A 26,487-nucleotide genomic window follows, 5' to 3' on the forward strand; every position below is an offset into this window, starting at 1 on the left:
GGCCTCTGGTCCACATTATCCACAAGGACCTGAACGACATGACGCCTCGGCTGCAGTGCATCCTCCTCAAACTCAGAAGGTACAACTTTGACTTAGTGTACACGCCTGGCAAGGAGCTCATCATCGCTGATGCATTGTCCCGCTCCATCATCTTGCCTAGTAAACCGCTGGAAATCATCCGGCAGACTGAATCTCAGGTGCAGCTGTGTGCTAGCACCCTCCCGGCGTCTGATGAGAAGGTGGTTCGTATCCGCGAGGAGACAGCCAAAGACCCCCTCTTGCAGCGTGCCATGCACCACCTCGCCAATGGCTGGCAGAAAGGGCAGTGCCCTCAATTTTACAATGTAAAGGACGACCTGACGGCGATTGATGGTATCCTCCTCAAGCTGGACCGGATTGTCATTCCACTCAGTCTCCAGAGCTTGGTGCTCCGACAAATCCATGAGGGACACCTGAGCATGGAGAAGTGCAGACGCAGAGCCAGGCAGGCTGTCTACTGGCCCGGTATTAGCCAGGACATTTCGAACATGGTCCTCAACTGTGCGACCTGTCAATGCTTCCAGGGCAGAGCAAGGAGACGCTCCAGCAGCATGAAATCGAGACCTCCCCGTGGTCCAAGGTTGGCATCGACCTCTTTCGTGCAAATGGTCATGACTACGTGTTGATTATTGACTATTTCTCCGAGTACCCTGAAGTCGTGAAGCTCTCAGACCTCACATCTCGGACCGTCATCAAGGCCTGTAAGGAGACCTTCTCCATGCATGGTATCCCACTCACTATCATGAGTGACAATGGCCCATGCTACAACAGCCACGAGTGGTCTATGTTTGCCAAGTCATACCATTTCAAACATGTCACTTCCAGCCCACACTATCCACAGTCCATGGGAAGGTTGAAAAAGGGGTGCACATTGTGAAACAGCTCATCTGCAAGGCCGCGGAATCTGCTTCTGACATCTACCTTGCGCTGCTTGCATATAGGGCGACCCCATTGTCCACTGGCATGTCGCCAGCTCAACTCCTGATGAACAGGGACCTGCGGACGACACTTCCAGCCATACACTTGCCCAACCTGGATCACCTCCCGGTGCTGCAGAAGGTGCAGCAGCTCCGAAACCAGCAAAAGCAGGGCTATGATGCTCATGCCACCGATTTGCCCGTGTTATCCCCAGCAGACACTGTCAGGATCAAGATATCGGATGGTGGCTGGTCTGCTCCAGCTGTCGTTGTTCGACAGGCTGCACCCTGCTTGTATGTTGTACGTATGGCTGCTGGTTCTGTTGTGCGATGAAACAGACGGGCCCGCAACCGCTTTCTTCTCCGTTTCCGTCCGTTGTTTTGCCACCTCCTGACACTTCGAACTACGAGGCTACCAGTCAGGCTTCCATCCCGCCTGTCAAGGCGCCGTCGTCCCCATCACCATCTCTCCGGCGGTCGACAAGGGTCAGACGCAAGCCCCAGAGACTGGACTTATGAACATTTGTTTTGTTTGCTATGTTCTGTTTTCTCACATTAGACAGCTGTCTTCCCATGTAAATACGTTCACATATGCCACCGCTTGTAAATATGTTAATATATGCCACCACATGTAAGTACGGTCCCATATGCCAACAAAACATTTTTTAAAAGGGGAGATGTCATGATATGCAGACATGCAGATAATGATACACAGACAGCCACAGACAGGCAGCTAATGAACACAGAGAACAGAACATGACCAATGAGCAGGCAGGACACTCAGGGGTGGTATCTCACTATAAAAGGCACGAGGCACTCACACTCCGCCACTTTCCACTGATTAACATCTACAGAGTGAGTCAGGATGTATTTACAGTATGACACCTCCAGCAAGTGGCTAAGAGCTAGTCTGGTTCAGTCAGACAGAGTAACCACACTTAGGTCAGCAGAGAGTCGAACTCCTAGAGAACTGTGCTAACTGTGCTACTGGTTCAATAAATCAGATTGAACTAACTTCAAGGCCTGGAGTATCTTTTGCTTAAAGCTGCATCCAGTTGCAGCCTGTGTTATCCCAGAGTACTTAACACAACAAGGTTTTGTCTAGTTTTCTTTCTTTCTTTTCCTCAGTGTGTTGGCCTTGGATTTAGTTATCTTTAATTCTCTCTCTGATTACCCTGCAACACTCTTCCTGTGGGTCAGAGGACAGTAAATCTGTTTCCAACTCCGGTACAAGTAGGTACCAGCATGGTCCAATAATGACCCCATTCTGGCTGAGGTCTGGTGATGATTCCTCCCCGTTCAAGATCCAGCAGTGGCCTCTAGCTGGCTGAGGTCCTGCGATGACCCGTCTCTGACCAAGGTCCAGGGTTTATCCCTCCTTGACCAAAGTGTGGTGGTAGCGCCTCCTGGCTGAGGTCCAGCAGTGATTGACCAGAAATACTCGATAAGTATTTGTTCATCAAGGTGTGGCCCCAGTTCTAGGATACTTGAGGCGAGTATATGACACGTGAAGGGAGGTTTGGTGTGTGTCTTGAATGTGAAGTATCTTCCTCTGCTTTACCCTTTCTAATAGCCTCTGCCATTTCTACCTGCAGGAGGTTTAACCAGAATCCAATTGCCCAGCTGTGGTACTTTGTTAAATGTATTTACTTCGGCTTGTCAGCCTATCAGATCAAATGTGGCTATCCAAATAGAGTGCTTGGCAACTTCTTAACCAAGAGCTACAACTACATCAACCTTTTCCTGTTTCAAGCGTAAGTAAAGGAGCAAACCAGCAGTGCTGAGGGGGCAGACACAAAGTCGTAATATACTTATTATATTTATGATGTGGGAGATCATTTTAATACAAGCCAAAGCTGAATGCCAAAGAAACCCTTGAAGTATTGATGTGTTTGGAGTATGTTGCCTATCGGCTATCGCCCTGGATCAGCAAATCAGAGATATTGGGAAATGGGCATCTTTACCCCTGGTTATTGATGGGCTGACACCCGCACTCTCCCTCACTTACAAATAGAAGGACATTCCCTCGACCCCCTACCCAGATTTCAACACGAGAGGCTATACTCTTTGCCCCATATAACCGTACCTGCGCAACTCGATACTTTCCAATATCATTCCCCGCGGGATAGAGACATCCCTGGAAAGACAACCTTTATTGCCCATCCCTGGCTGGGAACAGCTGTGGGGTTCATTAAGCTACATGACAGGACAGTTCAGAGTGTGAAACTCATAGAATCACGGAACGGTTACAGCACGAAGAGAGGTTATTCAGCCCATCATTTCTGTGCTGGCTCTCTGGAAGAGACCCTCTACTAATCCCTCTCTCTTCACCATTTCCCTGTGGCCCTGCAAGGTTTCCTTTCTCTTCAGCTGCTCGTCAAATTTCCTTGTGGAAGCCAATGATTGAATGTGCCTCCAACACACTCTCAGGGAGCGCGTTCCGGATCCTAACCACCCACTATGTAAGCTGTTTTTCCTTTAATCGCCATTACTTCATTGCCAAGCACCTTAAATACCCGGTGTCCTCTGGCTCTCAATGCCTTCTGCCAACAGGAAGAGTTTCTCCCTAATCTATTCAGCCTAGGTTCCTCATGATTTGAACATTTCTATCCAATGTTTCTGAGGCGATTCCAACTTCCCAATCTATCCTCATAACTGATGTATCCCATTCTCTTTAGCCTTTTCTGCACCCTCTCTAAAGCCTTCACATCCTTCCTAAAAATACATTGCCCCGACACAATACTCTAGTTGAGTCTGAATCAATGTTTTATACGGGTTTATCATAAGTTCCGTTGCGTTTCTGCTTTATGCTGCTATTTATAAAGACCGGAACGCAAATGCCTTTTTACACTTTTTCAACTTCCTCTTCAGCAATTTGTGCAAATATATCCCCAGGTCCCTCAACTCCTGCACGCCCTTTTAGATTTGAACCCTTTTATTTTATATTGTCTCTCCTTGTTCGTCCAGCCAGAATGTACCACTTCACATTTCTCCGCAGTAAATGTCAGCTGCCACGTGTACACCCAGTCCACAACTCTGGCTTTGTCCTTTTCAAGTCTATCACTATCCCCCTCACATTTCACAATATTTCCAAATTTTGTGTGGTCTGAAAATTTGAAACTGTGCTGTGTACAGCCAAGTCTAAATCATTGAGAAATATCAAGAACAAAACCTGGTCCTAATACTGACTCCTGGAGAACCCTACCATCTACCTTCCCCTTATCTGAAAAACAAATGTTCATCACTAACGTCTGTTTGCTGTCACTCAGCCAACTTTGTATCCATGTTTCCCACCACTGTCCCATTTATTCCATTGGCTTTAACTTGGTTGGGAAGCCTGCTTTGTGCCACTTTATCAAATGCCTTTTGGAACTCCATGTACACCTCACCAACTGCATTACCTCATCAAGTTAGTTAAATGCAAAATTCAGGCTGACTTTCCTTAATTAATCTATACTCATCCGAGTGATTGTTAGTTTTGTGCTGGATTCTCATTTCTAGAAGCTTTACCACCATTGAGATTGGCATGTGGTTTCTAGGTTCACCCTTTTTTAAACAAGGTTTTAACATTTGCAATTCCCCTGTGTCTAAGGAAGATTGGAAGATTATCCTCAGTACCTCCATAATTCCCAATTTTACTTCCCTCAGGATCCTCCAACTGATCCTGGTTATTTATCAACTTTAATCACAGCTTCTCTCTATCAATGTTTTAACCCATATGTTATATTTCTTTAATGCTGCAAAGAGAAAAGATATGGAAGTGCCCACACTCTGGATTCTTGTAAAACACAATGAAAGATTTTTATTAAGGGTGTTGCTCATACAACCAAGGTGGTGATCTGCTCAAAGCCCAGAAAAAATTCTGTTGACCTCAGTACGCTAAACCAGCAGGAATGCATTCCCAGACACACAACACCAACCAACCTAAACTACCTCCACATTCACCATACCTTGGTGAGGACAGGTGAAAAGTATTTATTTTTGGTCCCTAATCTGCCCCACTATCCCTCTTACCGGCATTTGCCTATTTGCCCATTGCCTATTGTCGTATGTAGGAGACTTTTAGATTCCCTTTTATGTTTGCTGCCCTTCTCGTGCTCTCTCTTTGCTTCTCCTATTTTCTTTTTCACTTCCTCTCTGAATTTTGTATATTCTGCTTAGTTCTCATTTGTATTGTCTACTCAACATCTTCCACCAGTGTTGTCCCTACTCACTTGCCAGCCCTCAGCAAGCACCCTCACTATCTGCCGGGCAAAGACCTGGATACCCACAGCCTCAAACTCACCAACAGCAGGGGCTGGTGATGAGAACAGGAGCCCTGCCTGATGCTGTAATTTGCTGACACACAAGCATCAAGGCCAATTGTAGTGGAGCCTCTAACATCAACTTAGTCAACATCAGCTCAGATAGCGAGGATGAAACCTTGGCCTTTTCCCGTCTGTATGTATCAGTACTATGTCTCACGAATATACACCATTCATAACAAAACTAATCTAATGTAAGATAAAAGAAAATTACTGCGGATGTTGGAATCAGAAACAAAAACAGAAAATACTGGACAATCTCAGCAGGCCTGACAGCTTCTGTGGAGAGAGAAGGGACCCAACGTTTTGAGTCTAGATGACTCTTTGCCAAAGCTGTAAGATATGCCTATTGTCATATGTAGGTGTCTTGTAAACGTCATTCTTGAGATAATTTGTGTAGAAGGTTGAGGTGACGTTTGCTAGTGCTCGTACAGTTCTACAGATGGGTCTAACTGAGAATTGAGAGATTCAGTTTAAATGTGAGATTCCAGGATGCACACAGTGGGTGGGGTTTCCCAGCCCTTCCCGCCAGTGGGATCTTCCAGTCCCCCATGGCAGGTTCCCCAGGGGTGCGGTCATCGAGCAACGCAAGTTGCCATTGACTTTGGTGGGGCTGGATAATCCTGGCACTGGGAGCCTAAACACCCGCTGTGGCGAAGGGGGGAAATTGATTAAAATGAAAGTCTTTTTCTGATAATGATTATTTCAGCCTAATTGTCAATGTTAGGCCAGCTATTGAAGATAAAAGGATGCCCACTTACATATGGGCATCTCTGAGCCCCACCTGAACATACTCTAATGTCCCAGCACTGACCAGTTTCCTTGGACACTTGCAGATTTCGGTTGGTGCCCTTTCTGACGGAGTTGAGAGCAGTGATGGACTGGGTTTGGACAGACACCACACTCAGCATCTCCAGCTGGATTTGTGTGGAGGATATCTATGCTAATGTTTTCATTCTGAAGTGCTGGAATGAGTCGGAGAAGGTGAGAAGCGCTCAAGTTGGGAAAAGCCGTCCTGGGCCTGAGATTCCCATGTTTAAATGGTTTCAATTGCAGTGCAGTTTCTCCTGAGTGATTAAACAAACACTTATCCAATCTTCCTGAAATATAGCGAGACAGTACAGTGATAATCACAGGCTGTGAGGCCTTACAAACCAATCTATCCTGGTGAATAATTCACAAAAACTAGAGTGCTTTTTCAGCAGCTAATTTGGAAGGCAAATGGAATGTTGGCCTTTGTTTCCAAGTGTAAAAATAGGGAAGTCTTGATAAAACTATACAGGCACTAGTTAGACTACACCTGGAATACTTCTTATCTAAGGGAAGATATACTGGCATATTAGTCCAGAGAAGATTCACTAGATTTGAGTCCAAGTATGCAGGGATGATGAGGAGAGTAGGTTGAGTAGGTTGGGACCATTGAAGTTTAGAAGAATGAGAGGCGACCTTATTGAGACATAGAACATACAGTGCAGAAGGAGGCCATTCGGCCCATCAAGTCTGCACCGACCCATTTAAGCCCTCACTTCCACCCTATCCCCATAAACCAATAGCCCCTCCTAACCTTTTTTGGTCACTAAGGGCAATTTATCATGGCCAATCCACCTAACCTGCACATCTTTGGACTGTGGGAGGAAACCGGAGCATCCGGAGGAAACCCACGCAGACACGGGGAGAATGTGCAAACTCTGCACAGACAGTGACCCAGCGGGGAATCGAACCTGGGACCCTGGAGCTGTGAGGCAACAGCACAATACACTTGTGCTACCATGCCGCCCTCAAGACGTATAGTATTCTCAGGGGATTTGACAGGGTAGATGCAGAGAGATTGTTTCCATTTGTGGGAGAGTCTAGGATTAGAGGATATAATCTCAGAATAAGGGTCATTCATTTAAGACAGAGATGGGGAAGAATTTCTTCTCTCAGAGGGTAGTGAATCTGTGGAATTCTTTACTTCAGAGAGCTGCAGAGGCTCGGTCGTTAAGAATGTTCAAGGCTGATGCAGACAGATTTTTGATTTGTAAGGTAATCGAGGATTATGCGATAAGGCGGGAAAGCGGAGTTGAGGATTATTATATCAGATAAGTTATGATCTCATTGAATGGCAGAGCAGACCCGATGGGCCAAATGGCCTACTTCTGTTCCTATATCCCATGGTCTGTCAGTAATAGAAAAGCAAAATATTGCGGATATTGGAAATCAGAAATTAAAACAGAAAGTGCTAGAAATACTCAGGAGGTAAGGCAGCATCAGGTGGAGAGAGAAAGACAGCTAACATTTCAGATCAAGCTGGCCTTTCATTAGAATGTTAATGGTTCTAATATCTTTGTCCCCACCCCGGCAAGGTAAACCGATTCCTTTGTGCTTAATGCTAACTTAGAAGCTCAGCTGGAAGAAGCATAGTTGATGCTTACTAGCTAATTGACATCACTTAATTGACAGGTGGACCTCAATGCCTGAATTCTCGAGTTGTATTCACATTGTGCAAAGTTCTGTGAGCGGGAGGCGAATGAAATCGTCAATATAGTTAAATTCTGAGACAACCTTAAGTAAAACAGCAGGTTTCAGATCTCAGACCTTCCCCCGCCCCGTCCACCACCCCACCAGCATTACAATTTGGACAACCCATCTGCTGCAGGTCAGCTCATTCACTTATACATGCCAAGAACAATGCTGCTAGTATGCCATCTCCCTCCTAAAGGTGCAAATGTTTCTCCTCCTCAGCGATACCCTCAGGCAGCCGGTCAGAAGAAGAACATGTTGGTGAAGTATGGGATGGGGGGCCTCATCATCATCTCCTTGATCTGCGTCGTTTGGTTCCCACTGCTCTTCATGTCATTGGTCAAATCTGTCGCCGGGGTGACTAATCAGCCGTTGGATGTTTCCGTCAAGATAAGCATTGGTGGATATGAGGTAAGAGGCAACTCAATGACTTGGACTTGCGAAGCACCCTTGGAGTGATAAAGAGATAAAGGCTTGCATTTAGATAGCACCTTTCACAAACTCAGGGGGCGGGATTCTCCACTCCCACGCCAAAGTGGCCGCGCCGTCGTGAACGCCGTCTAGGTTCACGACGGCGCGGAACGGCCCCGGTCCCGACCGATTCAGGCCCTGACAATGGGCCAGTATCGGGGCCGCGTCATCTACCCACGCTAGGCCCTGTCGCCCGCGTAAAAGCGGCGCCGCATAGATGACGCGGCCGGCGCCGCATAACGGACATCATCCGCGCATGCGTGGTTGCCGTCCTGTCCAAATCCGCCCCGCAAGAAGATGGGGGACGGATCTTGCGGGGCCGCGGAAGGAAGGAGGTCCTCCTTCAGAGAGGACGGCCCGACGATAGTTGGGCACCGATCACGGGCCACCCCACATTACAGGTGAAGCCCGGTGCAGGATCCCCCCTCGCCCCCCCACAGGCCGCCCCCCCAGCGTTCACGCACCGCCCACAACTGCAGCGACCAGGTGTCGACGGCGCCGGGGGGAACCCGCCGTTTTGGCCTGGCCGCTCGGCCCATCCGGGCCTCAGAATAGCGGGGGTGCCGGAGAATCGCCATTTTGGGTGTATCCGGCGATTCTCCGGCCTGCGGCCCACGAAACGCGACTGGGCCGTTCCCGCCGCTTGGGAGAATCGCGGGAGGGCATCGGACCGGCGGCCCCGGAAAGTTTGGCGGCCCAGGCGATTCTCCCAACCAGCGTGGGAGTGGAGAATCGCGCCCAGGATTCTCCAAAGTGCTTTTAGCCAATGAAATGAAAATGAAAATGAAAATCGCTTATTGTCACAAGTAGGCTTCAAATGAAGTTACTGTGAAAAGCCCCTAGTCGCCACATTCCGGAGCCTGTTCGGGGAGGCTGGTACGGAAATTGCAGCCACGCTGCTGGCCTGCCTTGGTCTCATTTAAAAGCCAGCTCTTTAGCCCTGTGTTAAACCAGCAATGAATTACTTATTGAAGTGTGGTCACTGTTGTCATGTTGGAAACACAGCTGCCAATCTTGTGCACAGCAAGCTCCCACAGACAGTAATGTGAGAATGACCTGTTTTTGTTATGTTCATGGGGATCAATTTGGCCCAGGAAACTGGGGAGTTCAGCACTTTTTTGACACAACACCATGTGATTTTTCATGTCCACTTGAGAGGTTAAATAGGGCATCAGTTTAAAGTCTCATTCAAAAGATGGTGTCTCTTAACAGCCCAGACCCCCTTCAACACTATACTAGAGTGTCAGCATGTATTATGTGCTTACGTTTGAACAGATGCCCCTATCGTGATTCACAAATAGATGGCCCCTAGCCAGCAAAGATATAGAAAAACATAGAAAATACAGCACAGAACAGGCCCTTCGGCCCACGATGTTGTGCCGAACCTTTGTCCTAGATTAATCATAGATTATCATTGAATTTACAGTGCAGAAGGAGGCCACTCGGCCCTTTGAGTCTGCACCTGCTCTTGGAAAGAGCACCCTACCCAAACTCAACACCTCCACCCAACACCAAGGGCAATTTGGACATTAAGGGCAATTTATCATTGGCCAATTCACCTAACCCGCACATCTTTGGACTGTGGGAGGAAACCGGAGCACCCGGAGGAAACCCACGCAGACACGGGGAGGACGTGCAGACTCCGCACAGACAGTGACCCAAGCCGGAATCGAACCTGGGACCCTGGAGCTGTGAAGCAATTGTGCTATCCACAATGCTACCGTGCTGTCCTTGAGAACAAATAAATCTACACTATATCATTTTACCTTAATCCATGTACCTATCCAATAGCTGCTTGAAGGTCCCTAATGTTCCCGACTCAACTACTTCCACAGGCAGTGCATTCCATGCCCCCACTACTCTCTGGGTAAAGAACCTACCTCTGATATCCCTCCTATATCTTCCACCTTTCACCTTAAATTTATGTCCCCTTGTAATGGTTTGTTCCACCCGGGGAAAAAGTCTCTGACTGTCTACTCTATCTATTCCCCTGATCATCTTATAAACCTCTATCAAGTCGCCCCTCATCCTTCTCCGTTCTAATGAGAAAAGGCCTAGCACCCTCAACCTTTCCTCGTAAGACCTACTCTCCATTCCAGGCAACATCCTGGTAAATCTTCTTTGCACCTTTTCCAAAGCTTCCACATCCTTCCTAAAATGAGGCGACCAAAACTGTACACAATACTCCAAATGTGGCCTTACCAAAGTTTTGTACAGCTGCATCATCACCTCACGGCTCTTAAATTCAATCCCTCTGTTAATGAACGCGAGCACACCATAGGCCTTCTTCACAGCTCTATCCACTTGAGTGGCAACTTTCAAAGATGTATGAACATAGACCCCAAGATCTCTCTGCTCCTCCACATTGCCAAGAACTCTACCGTTAACCCTGTATTCCGCATTCATATTTGTCCTTCCAAAATGGACAACCTCACACTTTTCAGGGTTAAACTCCATCTGCCACTTCTCAGCCCAGCTCTGCATCCTATCTATGTCTCTTTGCAGCCGACAACAGCCCTCCTTACTATCCACAACTCCACCAATCTTCGTATCGTCTGCAAATTTACTGACCCACCCTTCAACTCCCTCATCCAAGTCATTAATGAAAATCACAAACAGCAGAGGACCCAGAACTGATCCCTGCGGTACGCCACTGGTAACTGGGCTCCATGCTGAATATTTGCCATCCACCACCACTCTCTGACTTCTATCGGTTAGGCAGTTCGTTATCCAACTGACCAAATTTCCCACTACCCCATGCCTCCTTACTTTCTGCATAAGCCTACCATGGGGAACTTTATCAAATGCCTTACTAAAATCCATGTACACTACATCCACTGCTTTACCTTCATCCACATGCTTGGTCACCTCCTCAAAGAATTCAATAAGATTTGTAAGGCAAGACCTACCCCTCACAAATCCGTGCTGACTATCCCTAATCAAGCAGTGTCTTTCCAGATGCTCAGAAATCCTATCCTTCAGTACCCTTTCCATTACTTTGCCTCCCACCGAAGTAAGACTAACTGGCCTGTAATTCCCAGGGTTATCCCTAGTCCCTTTTTTGAACAGGGGCACGACATTCGCCACTCTCCAATCCCCTGGTACCGCCCCTGTTGACAGTGAGGACGAAAAGATCATTGCCAACGGCTCTGCAATTTCATCTCTTGCTTCCCATAGAATCCTTGGATATATCCCGTCAGGCCCGGGGGACTTGTCTATCCTCAAGTTTTTCAAAATGCCCAACACATCTTCCTTCCTAACAAGTATTTCCTCGAGCTTACCAATCTGTTTCACACTGTCCTCTCCAACAATATCGCCCCTCTCATTTGTAAATACAGAAGAAAAGTACTCGTTCAAGACCTCTCCTATCTCTTCAGACTCAATACACAATCTCCCGCTACTGTCCTTGATCGGACCTACCCTCGCTCTAGTCATTCTCATATTTCTCACATATGTGTAAAAGGCCTTGGGGTTTTCCTTGATCCTACCCGCCAAAGATTGTTCATGCCCTCTCTTAGCTCTCCTAATCCCTTTCTTCAGTTCCCTCCTGGCTATCTTGTATCCCTCCAATGCCCTGTCTGAACCTTGTTTCCTCAGCCTTACATAAGTCACCTTTTTCCTCTTAACAAGACATCCAACCTCTCTTGTCAACCATGGTTCCCTCACTCGACCATCTCTTCCCTGCCTGACAGGGACATACATATCAAGGACACGTAGCACCTGTTCCTTGAACAAGTTCCACATTTCACTTGTGTCCTTCCCTGCCAGCCTATGTTCCCAACTTATGCACTTCAATTCTTGTCTGACAACATCGTATTTACCCTTCCCCCAATTGTAAACCTTGCCCTGTTGCACGTACCTATCCCTCTCCATTACTAAAGTGAAAGTCACAGAATTGTGGTCACTATCTCCAAAATGCTCCCCCACTAACAAGACGCATCCCTTCTGATTGGAACTTTTTGTCCCAAGGAGGGACCAGCTAGCAGCAAGGGCCAATCCCACTGGGCGAGGCCTCCTGCCCTCATGAACTACCATCCCCCCAGCATTCCTCTGCTGGGATCTTCCTGAGCGGCCCTGGTGAACCCAACCACGCTCACCCGTCTTCTGGGGCCTCCATCACCCCGCTTATCTTGGGCCTGCTGCAGTACTAGCAGTGACCACCACACCCGGTGGCACTGCTGGGTCTGAAGTGCTGCCTCTGGTTGGCCAGTAGCTCTTGAAGGCAATATCTTTACCCAAAATTAATTTGGATGTTGATATTGGGGGATTCAGCGATGGTAATGCCATTGTTTGTCAAGGGGTGATGGTTACATTTTCATTTATAGGAGATGGTCATTGCCTGGCACTTGTGTGGTGTGTATGTAACTTGCCACTTTTCAGCCCAAGTCTGGATATTGTCCTGGTCTTGCTGCATTTGGATATGGACTGCTTCACTTTCTGAGGAGTCGTGAATGGTGCTGAATATTGTGCAGGCACCAGCAAACACCCCCACTTCTGACCTTATGATGGAAGGTAGGTCATTGATGGAGCAGCTGAAGATTGTTGGGCCTAGGAGACTACCCTGAGGGACTCCTGCAGTGAGGTCCTGGAGCTGAGATGATTGACCTTCAACCACCACAACCATCTTTCTTTGAACCAGGTATGACTTCAACCAATGGAAATGGATTGGTTTCAGGTGACGTACATGACTTTGAATGTCTGTTTGTTGCCATACCTTAGTGGATCATGCTTTTGACTGAAAGTCAGATTCCTCCAAGCCTGTAGAGTGGTTTTGTCTCTTGTTCATTGCCAGAGATCTTTCAGGTATGATTCCTTGTCCAAGAGGAACGTAACACTGGCTCCCATGTCCAAATTAAAGTTAGTGGGGTGAGCATTTACTGAGATGTCCGTGTTCCAAAAAGAGAATCCAGGATCCTTGGCCTTACAAAAGAAACATGGTTGGGTCTCTTCCTGGGATGTTACCTCAATCTAGTGGATTGGCTTGGGCCCCTCTGCCCGACTGGGTGTTTTACCGTTGCATAACTTTCCGAAGAATCCAAATGGTTGCAATTAAACATTGTGCTGAGATTGCCAGACATTGGTTCCACCTGTGAGTCTTTTGGCTCTCAACCTCTTGTAAATAAAGATAGTCTCGACTGGGACTCAGCTCTGAACTGTCTTCACTCTTCGCAGAGCTGGTTTGTCTAATTTCTTTACGGGCGGTCAGACCAGCCAAATCTTCAAGTTATCACCAATGTACCTTGAGTGGAAGATGCACAGGTCTGATTGGGGATTGCCTTCCTTGGCCTGGGATCTCTCTACCCCTTTGCTGCTTCACTAGCAGAACAGCTGGGGTTGCTCTGTACCATGGCCTACTTTCGCCACATCAGATGGATTGGTGGCTGTTGGCATATCTCGGACTGCCTGACTATTTGGGTGGCCTTTTCTAGGGTCAGATCTTCCTTGGCCTGTAGTGTGTCTGAAAGAACATTGCCAGCCACACCTATAATAATTCTGTCCCTCGTGAATTCTGACTTCAGTTCATCATTACTATACAGCAAATCTGTATAGTTCATTAATAATAAAATCAGCTATTCTCCGGGCTACTGGACACCTTTGTTGAATTTTCCTCTCTAAAATGTTGTCACTTTTTAGTTTGAAATGTATATTAAAGGACTTTTGGGCTTCATCAGATTTATCTGTGTCTTCACTTCAGGTACTTTCAGTCAGGTCAAAACGCTGCTCCTTTAGAATTTCTACTCCTGCTTCTCTGAAGTTCCAGGTTTTTCCTAGCGCTGCCACCATGTTGTATATTGGATGTTCTATTCAGTAGATCTCACAAAGGGGATTTGAGGCTTGTATGATTAAACATTAAGGGTGGGATTTTCCTTGTATTGCATGAAGTGTGGGAACTGATGTGAAAAGCAACGTGTTTTTTGCCAGCTGCAATGGCAGGTTTTATGCGCTGTATAATCCGCTCACGCCTCATTAATTCAGCATATACGGGAAACATGCCAGATCGCTGGTGGATAGTCTCTGATTCATCTACCCCACTGTCAGCTCCGCTTCCTCACTCGGGGCACTATATTCAAACAGCAGTCGGGCACAGCTTTCTCAATTTCTGCAGCTCAAGGTTGATACGGATGGCACCAAAAGGGAAGAAGAGAGCGACCCCAAGTTCAGTAATGCCTCTCCTCAAACGTCCACCACCATGTCATCTACACATGTGTTGGCCGCAGGAGGTCTGCCAACCTCACCACTCCAACTTTAGAGGCAGTGGCCAGCACTAACGCTGCCCACAAAAGGTTGGCAGACCTCTACCCAGTGCAGAAAGAGGATGAATGATCAAATCCATGCTACCAGGGTAAGTCAACCATCTCATCACTCTAAACTCACACACTCGCCAGTCCATCGCACAATCGCAGGACTTTCACTCACTGCTAGTTCGAGGGTCATCGGCACTCACTCTCACACATACCTTCATATCTTCATCAGAGTTCATCTGCTCTGGAGACCGTTGTCCTCATCCCATCCATAGCTCCACTCATCATCCTTAACTCCTGCCCTGGCACATGTCCGTTCCCACTCTCTCCATCCACCTTGAAACAGGAGAAGCTGGTGCACAATAAAAGGGAGAGGTCCCAGACCGGGTATGGAGTGCTGGGATTCAAGATTCTCACTGCCTTTGAAAATTGAGTCATTGAGTTGGCCAGAGAGGATGTGGACTGTGCCTGGGGCAATGGTGACAACAAACACCTACATGAGGCTCCCACACCAGCTCGTCCCTCAGACAATGCTACTCCCAGTGCACAGTCCCTGGTTTTTATTTGACTACTCCATGCACCTACAACCTCTACTTTTGTTCATCAGAACCTCTGCCAAGCGCGCGAGGCACTCAACCAGCCAGGCCCTTAACTCCAGGACCCTTCGGATGTGGAACAAGAGGACAGTACGACTCATCACAGCATTCACCCACACCCTCCACCAGTGCAGAGACACACACCTCAGTGGGACCTAGTTCGAGAGCAGCCTCAGGGTCACAATTTGGTGAGCACAGTGCGCAATCAGACGCACAGCAAGAGGAGGCAGGGACATCCGAGGTCGCTGACACTCTGAGGACTGTTGGAGGCCACGTCCAACAAAAGCGATGACGTGAGCTTCCAGAGCACGCTCAAAGCCTCTCTTGCCCACTATAAATCACATTTAGAATTGGTGTGTGGCCTCGCCGGGTGATCAGGTGAGGGGTCACAGTGCTGTTGGTGATGAGAGACTTGAACCTGCAAGACATACAACTGCAAGGTGAGAGACGCTCAAGGCGGGACGTTTGAGTGCCAGGGCTACAATGTGGTTGGGAGAGACTGAGCTTCGACCCCTTGAGACGGAGAGGTGTCCCCATTTATTGGTAAGCTGAGCAGATGTACACTGAAAATTGGAAACGCAGTTGGCATGCAGGAGCACACATGGCGACCGGAGAATCAGCGCCAATCGCGCCCGTGCGGTCGCTGCGCGCCAGTTGGGAGCCATTGAAGCCCCCCCCCCCCTCCCGGCGATTCTCCGCACTCGACGGGCCAAGTGCCTGCCAGTTCCGCCGAGTCCCGTCAGCGTGGGTTATGTATGGTCCCACCCGGTGGGATCTCATAGTTCTGGCTGTGGGGGACCGTCCTGGTGGGGGGCAGGTGGATCCGACTCCGTGGGGACCTCCACGGTGGTCAGGCCCGCGATCGGGGTCTACCAATCGGCGGGCGCGCTAATTCCGGGGGGGGGGCCTATGTTCCTCAATGCCGGGCCCCTGTAGGGCTCCGCCATATTGTCCGGGGGCCAGCGCGGAGACGGCCTTGGCGGCATGCGCAGACCTGCGGCAGCCGTGGCGCGCAGGCGCGGACCCGTGCCGGCCATGGTGCGCCGGCTTTCGAGCGCACAGCACTCCGGCGCTATACTAGACCCCGAAGAAGGGGTGAATGCCTGGGCCTGGAGGCCCGTTGACGCCGGCATTGCTCGTACCGGTTTTGACGCCGGGGTCAACACTTGGCCGGGCTTTCGGAGAATCCCGGCCAGGGAGTACGTAGAGATGGACAATATATGATCCTTCTCCATGCGTGATCATATCTCTCCATGTAATCCACATGAGTTAGGAGGACAGTTCCACCTCAATCGTGTACAGCCAAGAATAAACATGACCCTGCAAAGGATGTCAATGATGTTTTTTCCGCAAGCACACTGAACATTAGGATGGTAAGTCCCAGAGGCGGGCCGTGGCATTCTAAATCATAGATTACAGCACAGTGAAGGCAGTCTTCGAGAAATTGAGCTTGGAGCTGACTAATGTGTGGATAAAGATTAATTGATACTTTACAATTTAATATTCTTCTTTGGTAAGATCTCTTAATATCAGTATTAGATTTAATCTGATATCACCCCTGTGAAACATCTTGGAGTGTTTCAACAGACTAAATGCAAGTTATTGTTACAATGTGTACTTTCTAAAATCTTTTCTTTACATGTGAAGCCTCTCTTTACGATGAGCGCACAGCAACAGAACCTCAGGCCGCTCTCCACTGCAGCGTATAACGATCTCACTAATCGGTACACCATCTATCCGGTAAGTCCCAGAGGCAACTGGCTCCATGTGAAAATGTAATCAGCAAGAACTCCACTCATAAAAGGGGCAGAGTGGTGGGGGAGGTAGAGGGCCAAGGGGTGTGGGGGGAGGGGAGGGGGGGAGAGGGGGGGGGGAGAGGGGGGGGGGAGAGGGGGGGGGGGGGGCGGGGGGGGGGGGGAGGGGGGGGGAGGGGGAGGGGGACGGGGGGGAGGGGGAGGGGGACGGGGGGGGGGGGAGGGAGGGGGGGGGAGAGGGGGGGGGCGGGGGGGGGGGCGGGGGGGGGGGCGGGGGGAGGGGGGGGGAGAGGGGGGGGGCGGGGGGAGAGGGGGGGAGGGGGGGGGAGGGGGGGGGGGAGAGGGGGGGGGGCGGGGGAGAGGGGGGGGGCGGGGGGGAGGGGGGGGGGGAGTGCTGATCACTGGATATCAAATCAGGTAAATAATGTTTCTGTCCTAGGCCCAACCATATTCAGTTGTTTCATCGATGACCCCCATCCATCATAGGATCAGAAGTGGGGATGTTTGCGGATGACTACACAATGTCCAGCACCATTCACGACTCCTCAGATAATGAAGCAGTCTGTGTCCAAATGCAGCAACACCTGGCTTGGGCTGACAAGTGGCAAGTTATATTTGCGCCACACAAGTGCCAGGCAATAGCCATCTCCTACTAGGGAGGATTTAACCATCGCCCCTTGACATTCAATGGCATTACCATTGCAGAATTTCCCCACAATCAACATCCTGGGGATTACCATTGATCAGATACTGAGCTGGATTAACCATGTTAATACGAGGGAGGTCAAAGGCTAGGAATCCTTTGAAGAGTAATCACTTTCTGACCCCCCACCCCCAGGCTTGTCCACATCTACAAGGTACAAGTCGGGAATGTAATGGAATACTCCCCACTTGCCTGAATGAGTGCAGCTCCAACAACACTCAAGGCGTTTGACACCATCCAAAACAAAACAGCCCGCTTGATTGCTCTCCCTTCCACAAACATTCAATCCCTCCACCACCGATGGACCATCAGGATGCACTGAAGGAACCCGCCAAGGTTCCTTCGGCAGTACCTTCTAAACCCATGACCATCCAGAAGGACAAGAGCAGCTGATACCTGGGAACTCCACTCACCACACTGACTTGGAAATATATCGCAGTTCCTTCACTGGCGTTGGGTCAAAATCCTGGAACTCCCTCCCTAACAGCACTGTGAGAGTACCTACACCTCAGGGACTGCAGCAGTTCAAGATGGCAACTCACCACCACCTTCTGAAGGGAAACTAGGGATGGGCAATAAATGCTGGATTAACCAGCAACACCCACATCCCGTAAATTATTTGTTTTTAAATCCAGTGGATAAGAGTTCAGATCCCAGCCTGGAAAGCTGTGAAATAAAGTTCAATCATTTTGGTCAATTACGGGAATGACGCTCACGATAAATAGAACCATAGAAAAGTCCCGGCGTAGAAAGAGGCCATTCAGCCCATCGTGGCTGCACCAGTCAGAAAAAAAAGTAAAGAGGAACTAGCCACTCGTGTTGATCCCATCTTCCAGCACTTGGTCCATAGCCTTTGTAGGTTACAGCACTTCACATCCAGGTACCTTTTAAGTGAGTTGAGGCAAATTTATTTTCACCTTTCACAACATCAGGGCAGCCCATAGTCCTTCACAGCCATTGGGATGCTTTTCAAATATTAAATGTATTGTAGGAAATATTAGTGCTCAGCAAGGCCCCATAAAATAAGTGATCAAGTAATCTGTTTCCAGTGATGTTCATTGAAGTATAAATGTTGGTTTATTGGAAATTACCATAAAGGCTGTCAGACTATTATAAATACTTCACTGGTCCATTAACCATTGCTATCAAGACTTTGCGGTCAACTCTTAGGACATTGAAAGCTGGGAAATAATAAATGTGAATTTGTCAATGTCACCCACTTTCCTAGACGCAAGGTAAAAAAAAAATAACATCACATGCCTTCTACCATCTAGAAGGGCAAGAGCAACAGAAACCTGGAAACACCACCACCTGGAAGCTCCCTTCCTAATCACCCACCACCCTGGAAATATATTGGCGTTCCTTCACTGTCACTGGGACAAAATCTTGGGACTCCCTCCATAACAGCACTGGGGTTGTACCTCCATCTCAGTGACTGCAGTGCTTAAAGAAGGCAGCTCACCAGCACCTTCAATTCGGAATGGGCAATAAATGCTGGCCTAGCCAGCGAACCCCACATACCGTGAATTCATTTTTAAAATGCAGAAAATATTATTGTCTCAACAAGTGACCAGTAAAAAATGTTGGGCGGGATTCTCCGACCCCCGGCTGGGTGGGAAAATCGCCGGGAGTCGGCGTGAATCCCGCCCCCGCCGTCCTCCCAATTCTCTCGCCCCCAAAAACCGGCCCGGCGTGAGTCGCACCGCCCGCCTCGGAGAATGGCGTGGTCCGGCGCGACTCAATGGGCGCCGGGGCTGCCCGAATTCTCCGGCCCGCGACGGGCCGAAGTCCCGCACGTCTGTAGCCGGTCCCGCCGGCGTAAATTAGACAAGGTCCCTTACCGGCGGGAGCTGGAGGCGCGGGCAGGCTCCGGGGCTCCTGGGGGGGTCGCGAGGGGATCTGGTCGCGGGAGGTGCCCCCACGGTGGCCTGGCCCACAGTCGGGGCCCACCGATCCGCGGGCGGGCCTGTGCTTTGGAGGCAGTATATTGTTCCGCACCGGAGGCTGTGGACTTCCGCCATTCCCGGTGCGGAGGCGAATCCCTCTGCGCATGCGCGGGGTGGACGCCAGTACGTGCTGGCAGTCCCGCGCATGCGCCGACTCGCGCCGGCCAGCGGAGGCCCTTCAGCACCAGTTGGCATGGCGCCAAGCCCCTATCCCGCCAGCCGGCAGGGCGTGAACCACTCCGGGGCGGGCCTAGCCCCTGAAGATGCGGAGGATTCCACACCTTTGGGGTGGCCCGACGCCAGAGTGGTTCACTCCACTCAGTCTCGCCGGGACCCCCCGCCCCGCCGGGTAGGGGAGAATCCCGCCCGTTGTCTTTTGGACTCCATTATATGGTTGAAGTTTGACTTCTTTTATCAACCATGTGTAGAATATCGAATGCTCGGGAAGAATGAGTTACAATGTTCTAATACACTTAAAGCAAAACAGAAAGTACTTCTGTTAATATGTCACCATTCACTGTTCAAACACCAATAAAGTACTTTTGAAGCATAGACACCAATATGATGTACAGTAGCAGACAATTTGGACAGAGCAAACTACCACAAGCAAGAATATAATAAATGGCCTGATCGTCTGTTTTTGTGATGTAAGCTTTTTTAAATTTCTTCCTTTACGGGATACGGGAGTCACTGGCTAGACCAGCATTTACTGAGTGATAACTGCGGCGCTCATTTTTAGATAGTGGCTGCAGGATTTTCTATATATATCAGGCGGGGTCTCGGTTTAATGTTTCATGTGAAAAAGGTACCTCTGATGGTGCAGCCCTCATTCAGTACTGACCTGGGAATGAAAACCGAGATTCAAGGCCAAATTCTCTGAAGTGGGGCCTGAACTCCAGAAATTGTGGACTGAATTCTCCGCCGTTGGGATGCTCCGTTTTGCCAGGGGGTTTCTCGACGGCGTGGGGCTGCCCCACAATGGGAAACCCCATTGACCTGCCGGCGAAACGGTGAATCCCGACGGTGTGCCGCACCAGAAATCTGGCGCGGCGGGACAGAGAAACCCACCCTCAGTCTCTGAGATGGGAGTGCAACCCACTGAGCCACAATTATACAGCTTTGGGGGTCTGCTCGTGTTCATAAACTATAAGAGGTGACTTGGCCCCTCCTTGCCCTGACCAGAACAGAAATTTCGGAGCAAATAAACACCCTTTCTACCAAAGGTTTGATTTTAGAAATCAAGCATATGATAAAGATACACACACATATTGGAAGTGAGGCAGTGAAGGAGAGAGACAGACAGAAACAAACATGAGAACCATTGAATGGACAGCGCAGATGGAGCTTTACACAGAATGGAGGGAGGAGCTGGGAAAGCAGGTGCCCATGGGGGACGGGGGAGGGGTTGTTGGGGAGAGGAGACTAGAATCAATTTTAATGGTATCATTTAAACATGCAAACTTTTTTTTCATTTCCATAGTCTGCTATGCAATTCTTAGTTAACTACATGCCAGAAGACATAATGGTGGCCCATATAAAGGGCGATGCCAATCTGCTGTGGAGTATCAGCCCTGCCAGTCTCAAGGCGATGAAAGAAGAAATTGCCAATTCTTCACGGATTTACATACATCTCCATTGGACCATTTTGAGGTACAGCATGTGGCATGAAATTGAATTCACAGGGGAAATCACAACGTGCGACTTCACTAAAACGGAATCAAACACCAAAGTTAATTTTTGAGGTGAAAAAGCAAATTGAAACCTCAGACTCGGGGGGGGACTGGATTCTCCATCTCGCCAGCCGGCCAAGGGGTTTCCCATTGTGGGCAGCCCCACACCGTCGGGAAATCCCTTGGCTGCCAGCGCAACGGAGAATCCCGACAGCGGAGAATCCAGCCCCTTGTTTGTGGTTTTCAGTATATTCCCATGGTCGTAAATCGCGATGGAGACCAGTTACAGAGCAACTTTCAAAGAGAGCAGGAACAAGGAGCATAAAAGCCTGCACAAGTTGGCATTGAATCTCCCTTAGAGACAAAATGGTTGGTTCCAAAACTGAAAATTGTTGGGTAGGGGAGTTCATTTAAGGTTGGCCAATGTAAGGGATGGTTTACCCTCTGTCCAACCTGGCCTGGAAGTGCTTGATGGGGATAGTGTAGAGAAAGCTTTACTCTGTATCTAATCCCTGCTGTACCTGCACTGTGAGTGTTTGATGGGAACAGCGTACAGGGAGCTTTACTCCGCATCTAACTCCGTGCTGTATCTGCACTGAGAGAGTTTGGTGGGGATAGCTTAGATCCCCCCCTCCCCCCCCCCCCCCCCCCCCCCTCCCCCCCCCGTGCCAAGTCCCTCCCAACGCTCATGTATTATGGCAGTGGGATCATCCAGTATTGTTTTTAACGGTGTCTCCAGTTGTTCACATCCTCTGCCATCGAGGAACCGGCAGCAGGAGGTCACCATCAGTGGAACCGGAAAATCCCGCCGGATGAAATGGTCATAAATTCCTGCCCATAGTCTTTAAATTGTGAAGTTCTATTAATAGAAGGTGAGCACATGGATTATTCTTCTGGGAGATGTTCTTTGTACAGATAGTGTTGTCCCTGTGACCTTTGGTGACTGTTTTTGTTCCAGAATAGTTGTTGGGGATTTGTGGGCCTCTGGGATTGATGGTAGTTCTTCACTCAGTACGACTTGGTGGGATCCCTTCACCCTGACAAGCCGATTGCTTTGAACAAACAGCTTTGCGATTTGCTCGGATCTGCCAACGGTTGTGCCGGAATAGTTGGTTGTTCACTTCCATTGCGTACAGTCGAGGTGACAATTTCTCCATGCATGTTCTAAGCTTCCACATGGGCTGACTCCTGCTGAGAGCATTGAGGATTTGTACCCTGTCTGGATCTCCAATGTTCAGGTCTAGCAAAAGTTTTGGCAGTCTTGTCAAACTAAAATTTGACTTTCTGCTCTTTCATCTTCATCTTTTCACTCATACCTGCTACCACCCATGGTTTCATTAGCTCTTTTGCAATTGGAGGAGTCGTTTGCATATGGTAGGACATTAGTCTTTGGACAGGAATAATTTCTATGCCATTTGGAGGTGTGTTTCTCCAAGTGAGGATTGGCTTCTGTACGTCAGTGCTAGATTTGTTTGATTTCTTGACCTGTCCTTCAGTGAGTTTCACTGCCGTCTCAACATTTCTAATCGGATAGTGATGTATAATGCTCAAATTCCAAATTTGCTGCAAATTGGTTGAAATCTCCACTTGTGAACTGAAGGCCATTGTCACTCATCACAATGTCTGAAATGCCATATAGAATGAAGTGTGTTTTCAGGCATTCTACTATTTGTTTCATCATCATTGAAATCAGTTGGCCTACCTCCTTGTAGTCCGAATTGTCTACCATGATAAGATAATCAGTTCCAAAGTGGAATAAAAAGCTTACTCCCAACTTCATCCATCATCTGCCTGGGATGTCATATGTCATCAATGGCTCTCTAGCTGTTTGAACTTGGTACTTGTTGCAAGCACTGCACTCACTGGTGAAATGAAATGAAATGAAACTCGCTTATTGTCACAAGTAGGCTTCAAATGAAGTTAATGTGAAAAGCCCCTAGTCGCCACATTCCGGCGCCTGTTCGGGGAGGCTGGTATGGGAATTGAACCGTGCTGCTGGCCAGCTTTAAAAGCCAGCGATTTAGCCCAGTGTGCTAAACCAGGTGGTCATGTTTCATTGTTCATGAGGAACTCGGAGCCATCGAAACCGGGGTGTGGGTGAGTGACCTGGTGGAGTTCCTAATGTTGGAGAAAATCAAGTTTGTCTTAAGAGGGTTGGTTGATGGGTTTGCCCGGAGCCTCTTCAAGGAGAATTGAGGCGTCAGCAGTGGGGAGGGAGGGATAAAGGAGCTAAAATGGGGAAAGCAGGATGGAAGGAGGGAAATGTTGGGGTGTTGGTTATTTATTTATTTATTTATTTATTATGAGGTTCCTGTTTGTTCTTGCTCTTGTGCTGGTTTGTATTTACTGTTCAGATAAATGCCTTCATAAAAATATATATTTTTTAATGTTTCATTGTTCATGTTTGGCCAGTAGAGCACATGTCTTGCCCTTTTCAGAGTCGATTCAGTTCTTTGGTAAATGCGTTTCAGCATCTCTCCACTCATCTCCTTTGGAATGGTGACTCTATTTCCTTTGTGCAAGGTGCCATCTGGGGCTGTCAATTTATCTTAGTATTCCCAATATGCTCTTGTGACCACAGGTGTGTCCTTGATGCTCTCAGGTCATCTTTTCATCACTACTTGCAGTGCCTGAAGAGTTGCATCTTTTTGGGTAGTTCACTTGATGTGAACAACGCATTTGTCTGTCAGATCCAATGTCTTGGCCGGGTTGGTGATGTCCAGATTACGTGGACCTGCTGCTTCGCGTTGAATCTGGAAGATTTCACATTCTGTTGTAGCCTCCTCAACTTTCCTCATGAGGAGGGCTGGACCCAACGGGCTGGTTTCGACAGCAGGTCAGCAATATACATGTGTTTCTCTTGCTTGTGTGTCACATCCAGATGATATCTTTTTGTAAACTAAGTGACATTCTTTGCAGAAGCCTCAGAGTACATAGTAACGGTTTGCAAAAAATGCTTTGGAGTGATTTGTGGTCAGACTCTACGGCTACTTTGTCTCTCCCAAGCAGGTACTAATGAAAATGTTTGCGTTCGTGCTCTTGGATGTAAATGTGACTAGTTGTCCTTGCTGCATTAGAGTCCCCGGCCCATCCATCTCATTGACGTCACAGAACTTCAGCACCAGCATTGTCGTCATTCATGCTCCAATGGTAAATTAGGTAAAATGTTTTCGAAATACTTCACAAATCCAACAAATCGCTGCACTGTTTTCACATCTGTCGATCGATTCAGCTATCACCTTGTTAGGATCTGGGTGAAGACCTTTTGCTGTCAGTACATGACCTATGTACTTAACTTCGGCATTTTTAGTTGATTTGTTTCTTATTCAGCTTCATGTTCATCTGGTGAGCTCTCTCTAACAATCATATTAAATACCGATCATGGTCAGCAATGGCCTCTTCCATTGTGTCTCCACATTCATGGACTAATAGGTCGTTCACTATGGTTTCCACTCGAGAAAGGGCACTGACTACCTCATGTTGTTCATGTTGATATTCTTCTAGAGCTGTGGAAATACGAAACAGCCTGCAGGAGGTACCATCTGTACCTCCCGAATAATGTCCAGAATCTTGTTAGAAAGTTGCTGCATTTATCCAGCTTCGCTGGCCAGTAACCATCCTTCACATCTGGGGTAGTAACGACCTTTAACTTGTTGTGGTGGGAGCAGGGAGGTGAGCGGGTGGTGAAGATCAAGGAGAAATGGGAAGCGGAGTTGGGAATGGAGATCAATTGGGGAGTATTGAGTGAGGCACTGCATAGGATAAACGGGACCTCCTCTTGTGCAAGTTTAATGATACAGTTTAAGGTGGTGCACAGGGTGGAAATGACTCGGGCGAGAATGAGTGGGTTCTTTCAGGGGGTAGCAGATGAGTGTGAGAGGTATGGTCGGGGGCCCGCGAATCATGCGCACATGTTTTGGGGTTGTGAAAAATTGGTGAAGATTCTGGGCGGGAGTGTTCGCAGTCTTAGCCAGGATAGTGGAGGAGGGACTGGACCCGGACTCTTTGGTGCCGATATTTGGGGCTTCAGAGAAGCCGGAGCTCATGGAGAGGAGGAAGGCCGATGTCTTGACCTTCGCCCCTCTGATTGCACGGCGACGAATTTTGCTGGAGTGGCGGTCGGCATCGGGGTAGCAGCATGGTTGGGTGACCTGTTTGACTTCCTGCGGTTAGAGAAGATAAAGTATGAGTTAAGGGGCTCAGCAGGGGAGTTTGAGAAAAGGTGGAGGATGTTTGTGACTGTGTTTGAGGAGCTGTTCGTCACAGGGGTGTGGGGGCAGAGGGGGGGAGGGGAGTGGGTGAAAAAGGAGAAAAATCTGTACAAACTGTATAGTTGATTGTTGGGAAGAATGTTTTCCGGGGTGTTATTTGCTGTAACCTACTTTGATACAAGTTTGAATAAAATGCGTTTTTAAAAAAACTTGTGGTAACATTTCAGAAATGGTTGGCAATGAGGCTTGGTTGGAGGGCAGCTGGAACTCTTCTCAACAGATGCCGAATTGGCCTTACACTCTCATCTACTTCTCAATGATAATCTCCAGCTCGACATCCAAACCCTGTAAACACAGCTTTTGTATTCCTCCAGGATCGGTTCTGCCATCAGTGCTATTGTGTGCTGTGACACATTGTGAATCGCTATTAGCACATTCAGGGTTACCAGTCCAATCTTTAGACTTGCTTCAGCTGACATTGAGTAAATTTAAGGAGCAGAAAGACAGATTTTTAATTAGTAATGGGTTGGAGGGTTATGGAGAACTGGCAGGAAAATGGAGTTGAAGCCAAGTTGAGATCAGCCATGATCGTATTGAATGGTGGAGCAGACTCGAGGGACTGAATTACCGACTCCTGCTCTTAGTTCTGATGTTCTTAGGTTAAATGAATGGATGCTGTGTCCCATCTATGATCTGGAACTCAAGATCTTCCTTTTTGCATTGGACTGTCAGACTAACTTGTCCTCTCGGTATGAGTATCATCCCATTATATAGCCTCAATCTTACTTTTGAGAGTTTCATTTTAGGATTGCCATGTTGAGTCACTTGATGTTGTCTATCTGACATTTCTTGTTTGCTTAATACTTTTTCTCTGCAGTCACCATTGCAACAGTCACAAACCATTTGTTGCCTATAGACTTGACTGAACCAACCTGTTGTATCCTGTGTAGTTCTTCATCAAGCGTGTCTGCTGATAGCTCTCCAGTGGCCACCTCTATACATTTGTTCTGCATGGTCAAACACTTGTGTGCAAAATCATTTTGCTTCTTGCAGTTAAAACACTGCTTCCCCATGCTGAACAATCCTTCTTTTCCCGTGCATGTTGCACTCCTCGCTATTTGTACTTGACATT

At 48.3% G+C, this 26,487-nt stretch overlaps 1 protein-coding gene across 1 annotated transcript in view; it reads left to right on the plus strand.

Moving 5' to 3' along the window:
• The window catches only part of LOC140428896 (piezo-type mechanosensitive ion channel component 2-like), a 319,011-nt gene that overhangs the window by 281,266 nt on the left and 11,258 nt on the right, over positions 1-26,487 (plus strand). The window contains exons 50-54 of the mRNA XM_072515544.1: positions 2,552-2,710; positions 6,097-6,244; positions 7,985-8,173; positions 16,719-16,811; positions 20,955-21,124. Of these exons, the coding sequence (XP_072371645.1) occupies positions 2,552-2,710; positions 6,097-6,244; positions 7,985-8,173; positions 16,719-16,811; positions 20,955-21,124 (759 nt within the window). The remainder of the gene's footprint in view (positions 1-2,551; positions 2,711-6,096; positions 6,245-7,984; positions 8,174-16,718; positions 16,812-20,954; positions 21,125-26,487) is intronic.

The sequence above is a fragment of the Scyliorhinus torazame genome, chromosome 8 (genome assembly GCF_047496885.1).
Source record: "Scyliorhinus torazame isolate Kashiwa2021f chromosome 8, sScyTor2.1, whole genome shotgun sequence".
Lineage (NCBI taxonomy): Eukaryota > Metazoa > Chordata > Chondrichthyes > Carcharhiniformes > Scyliorhinidae > Scyliorhinus > Scyliorhinus torazame.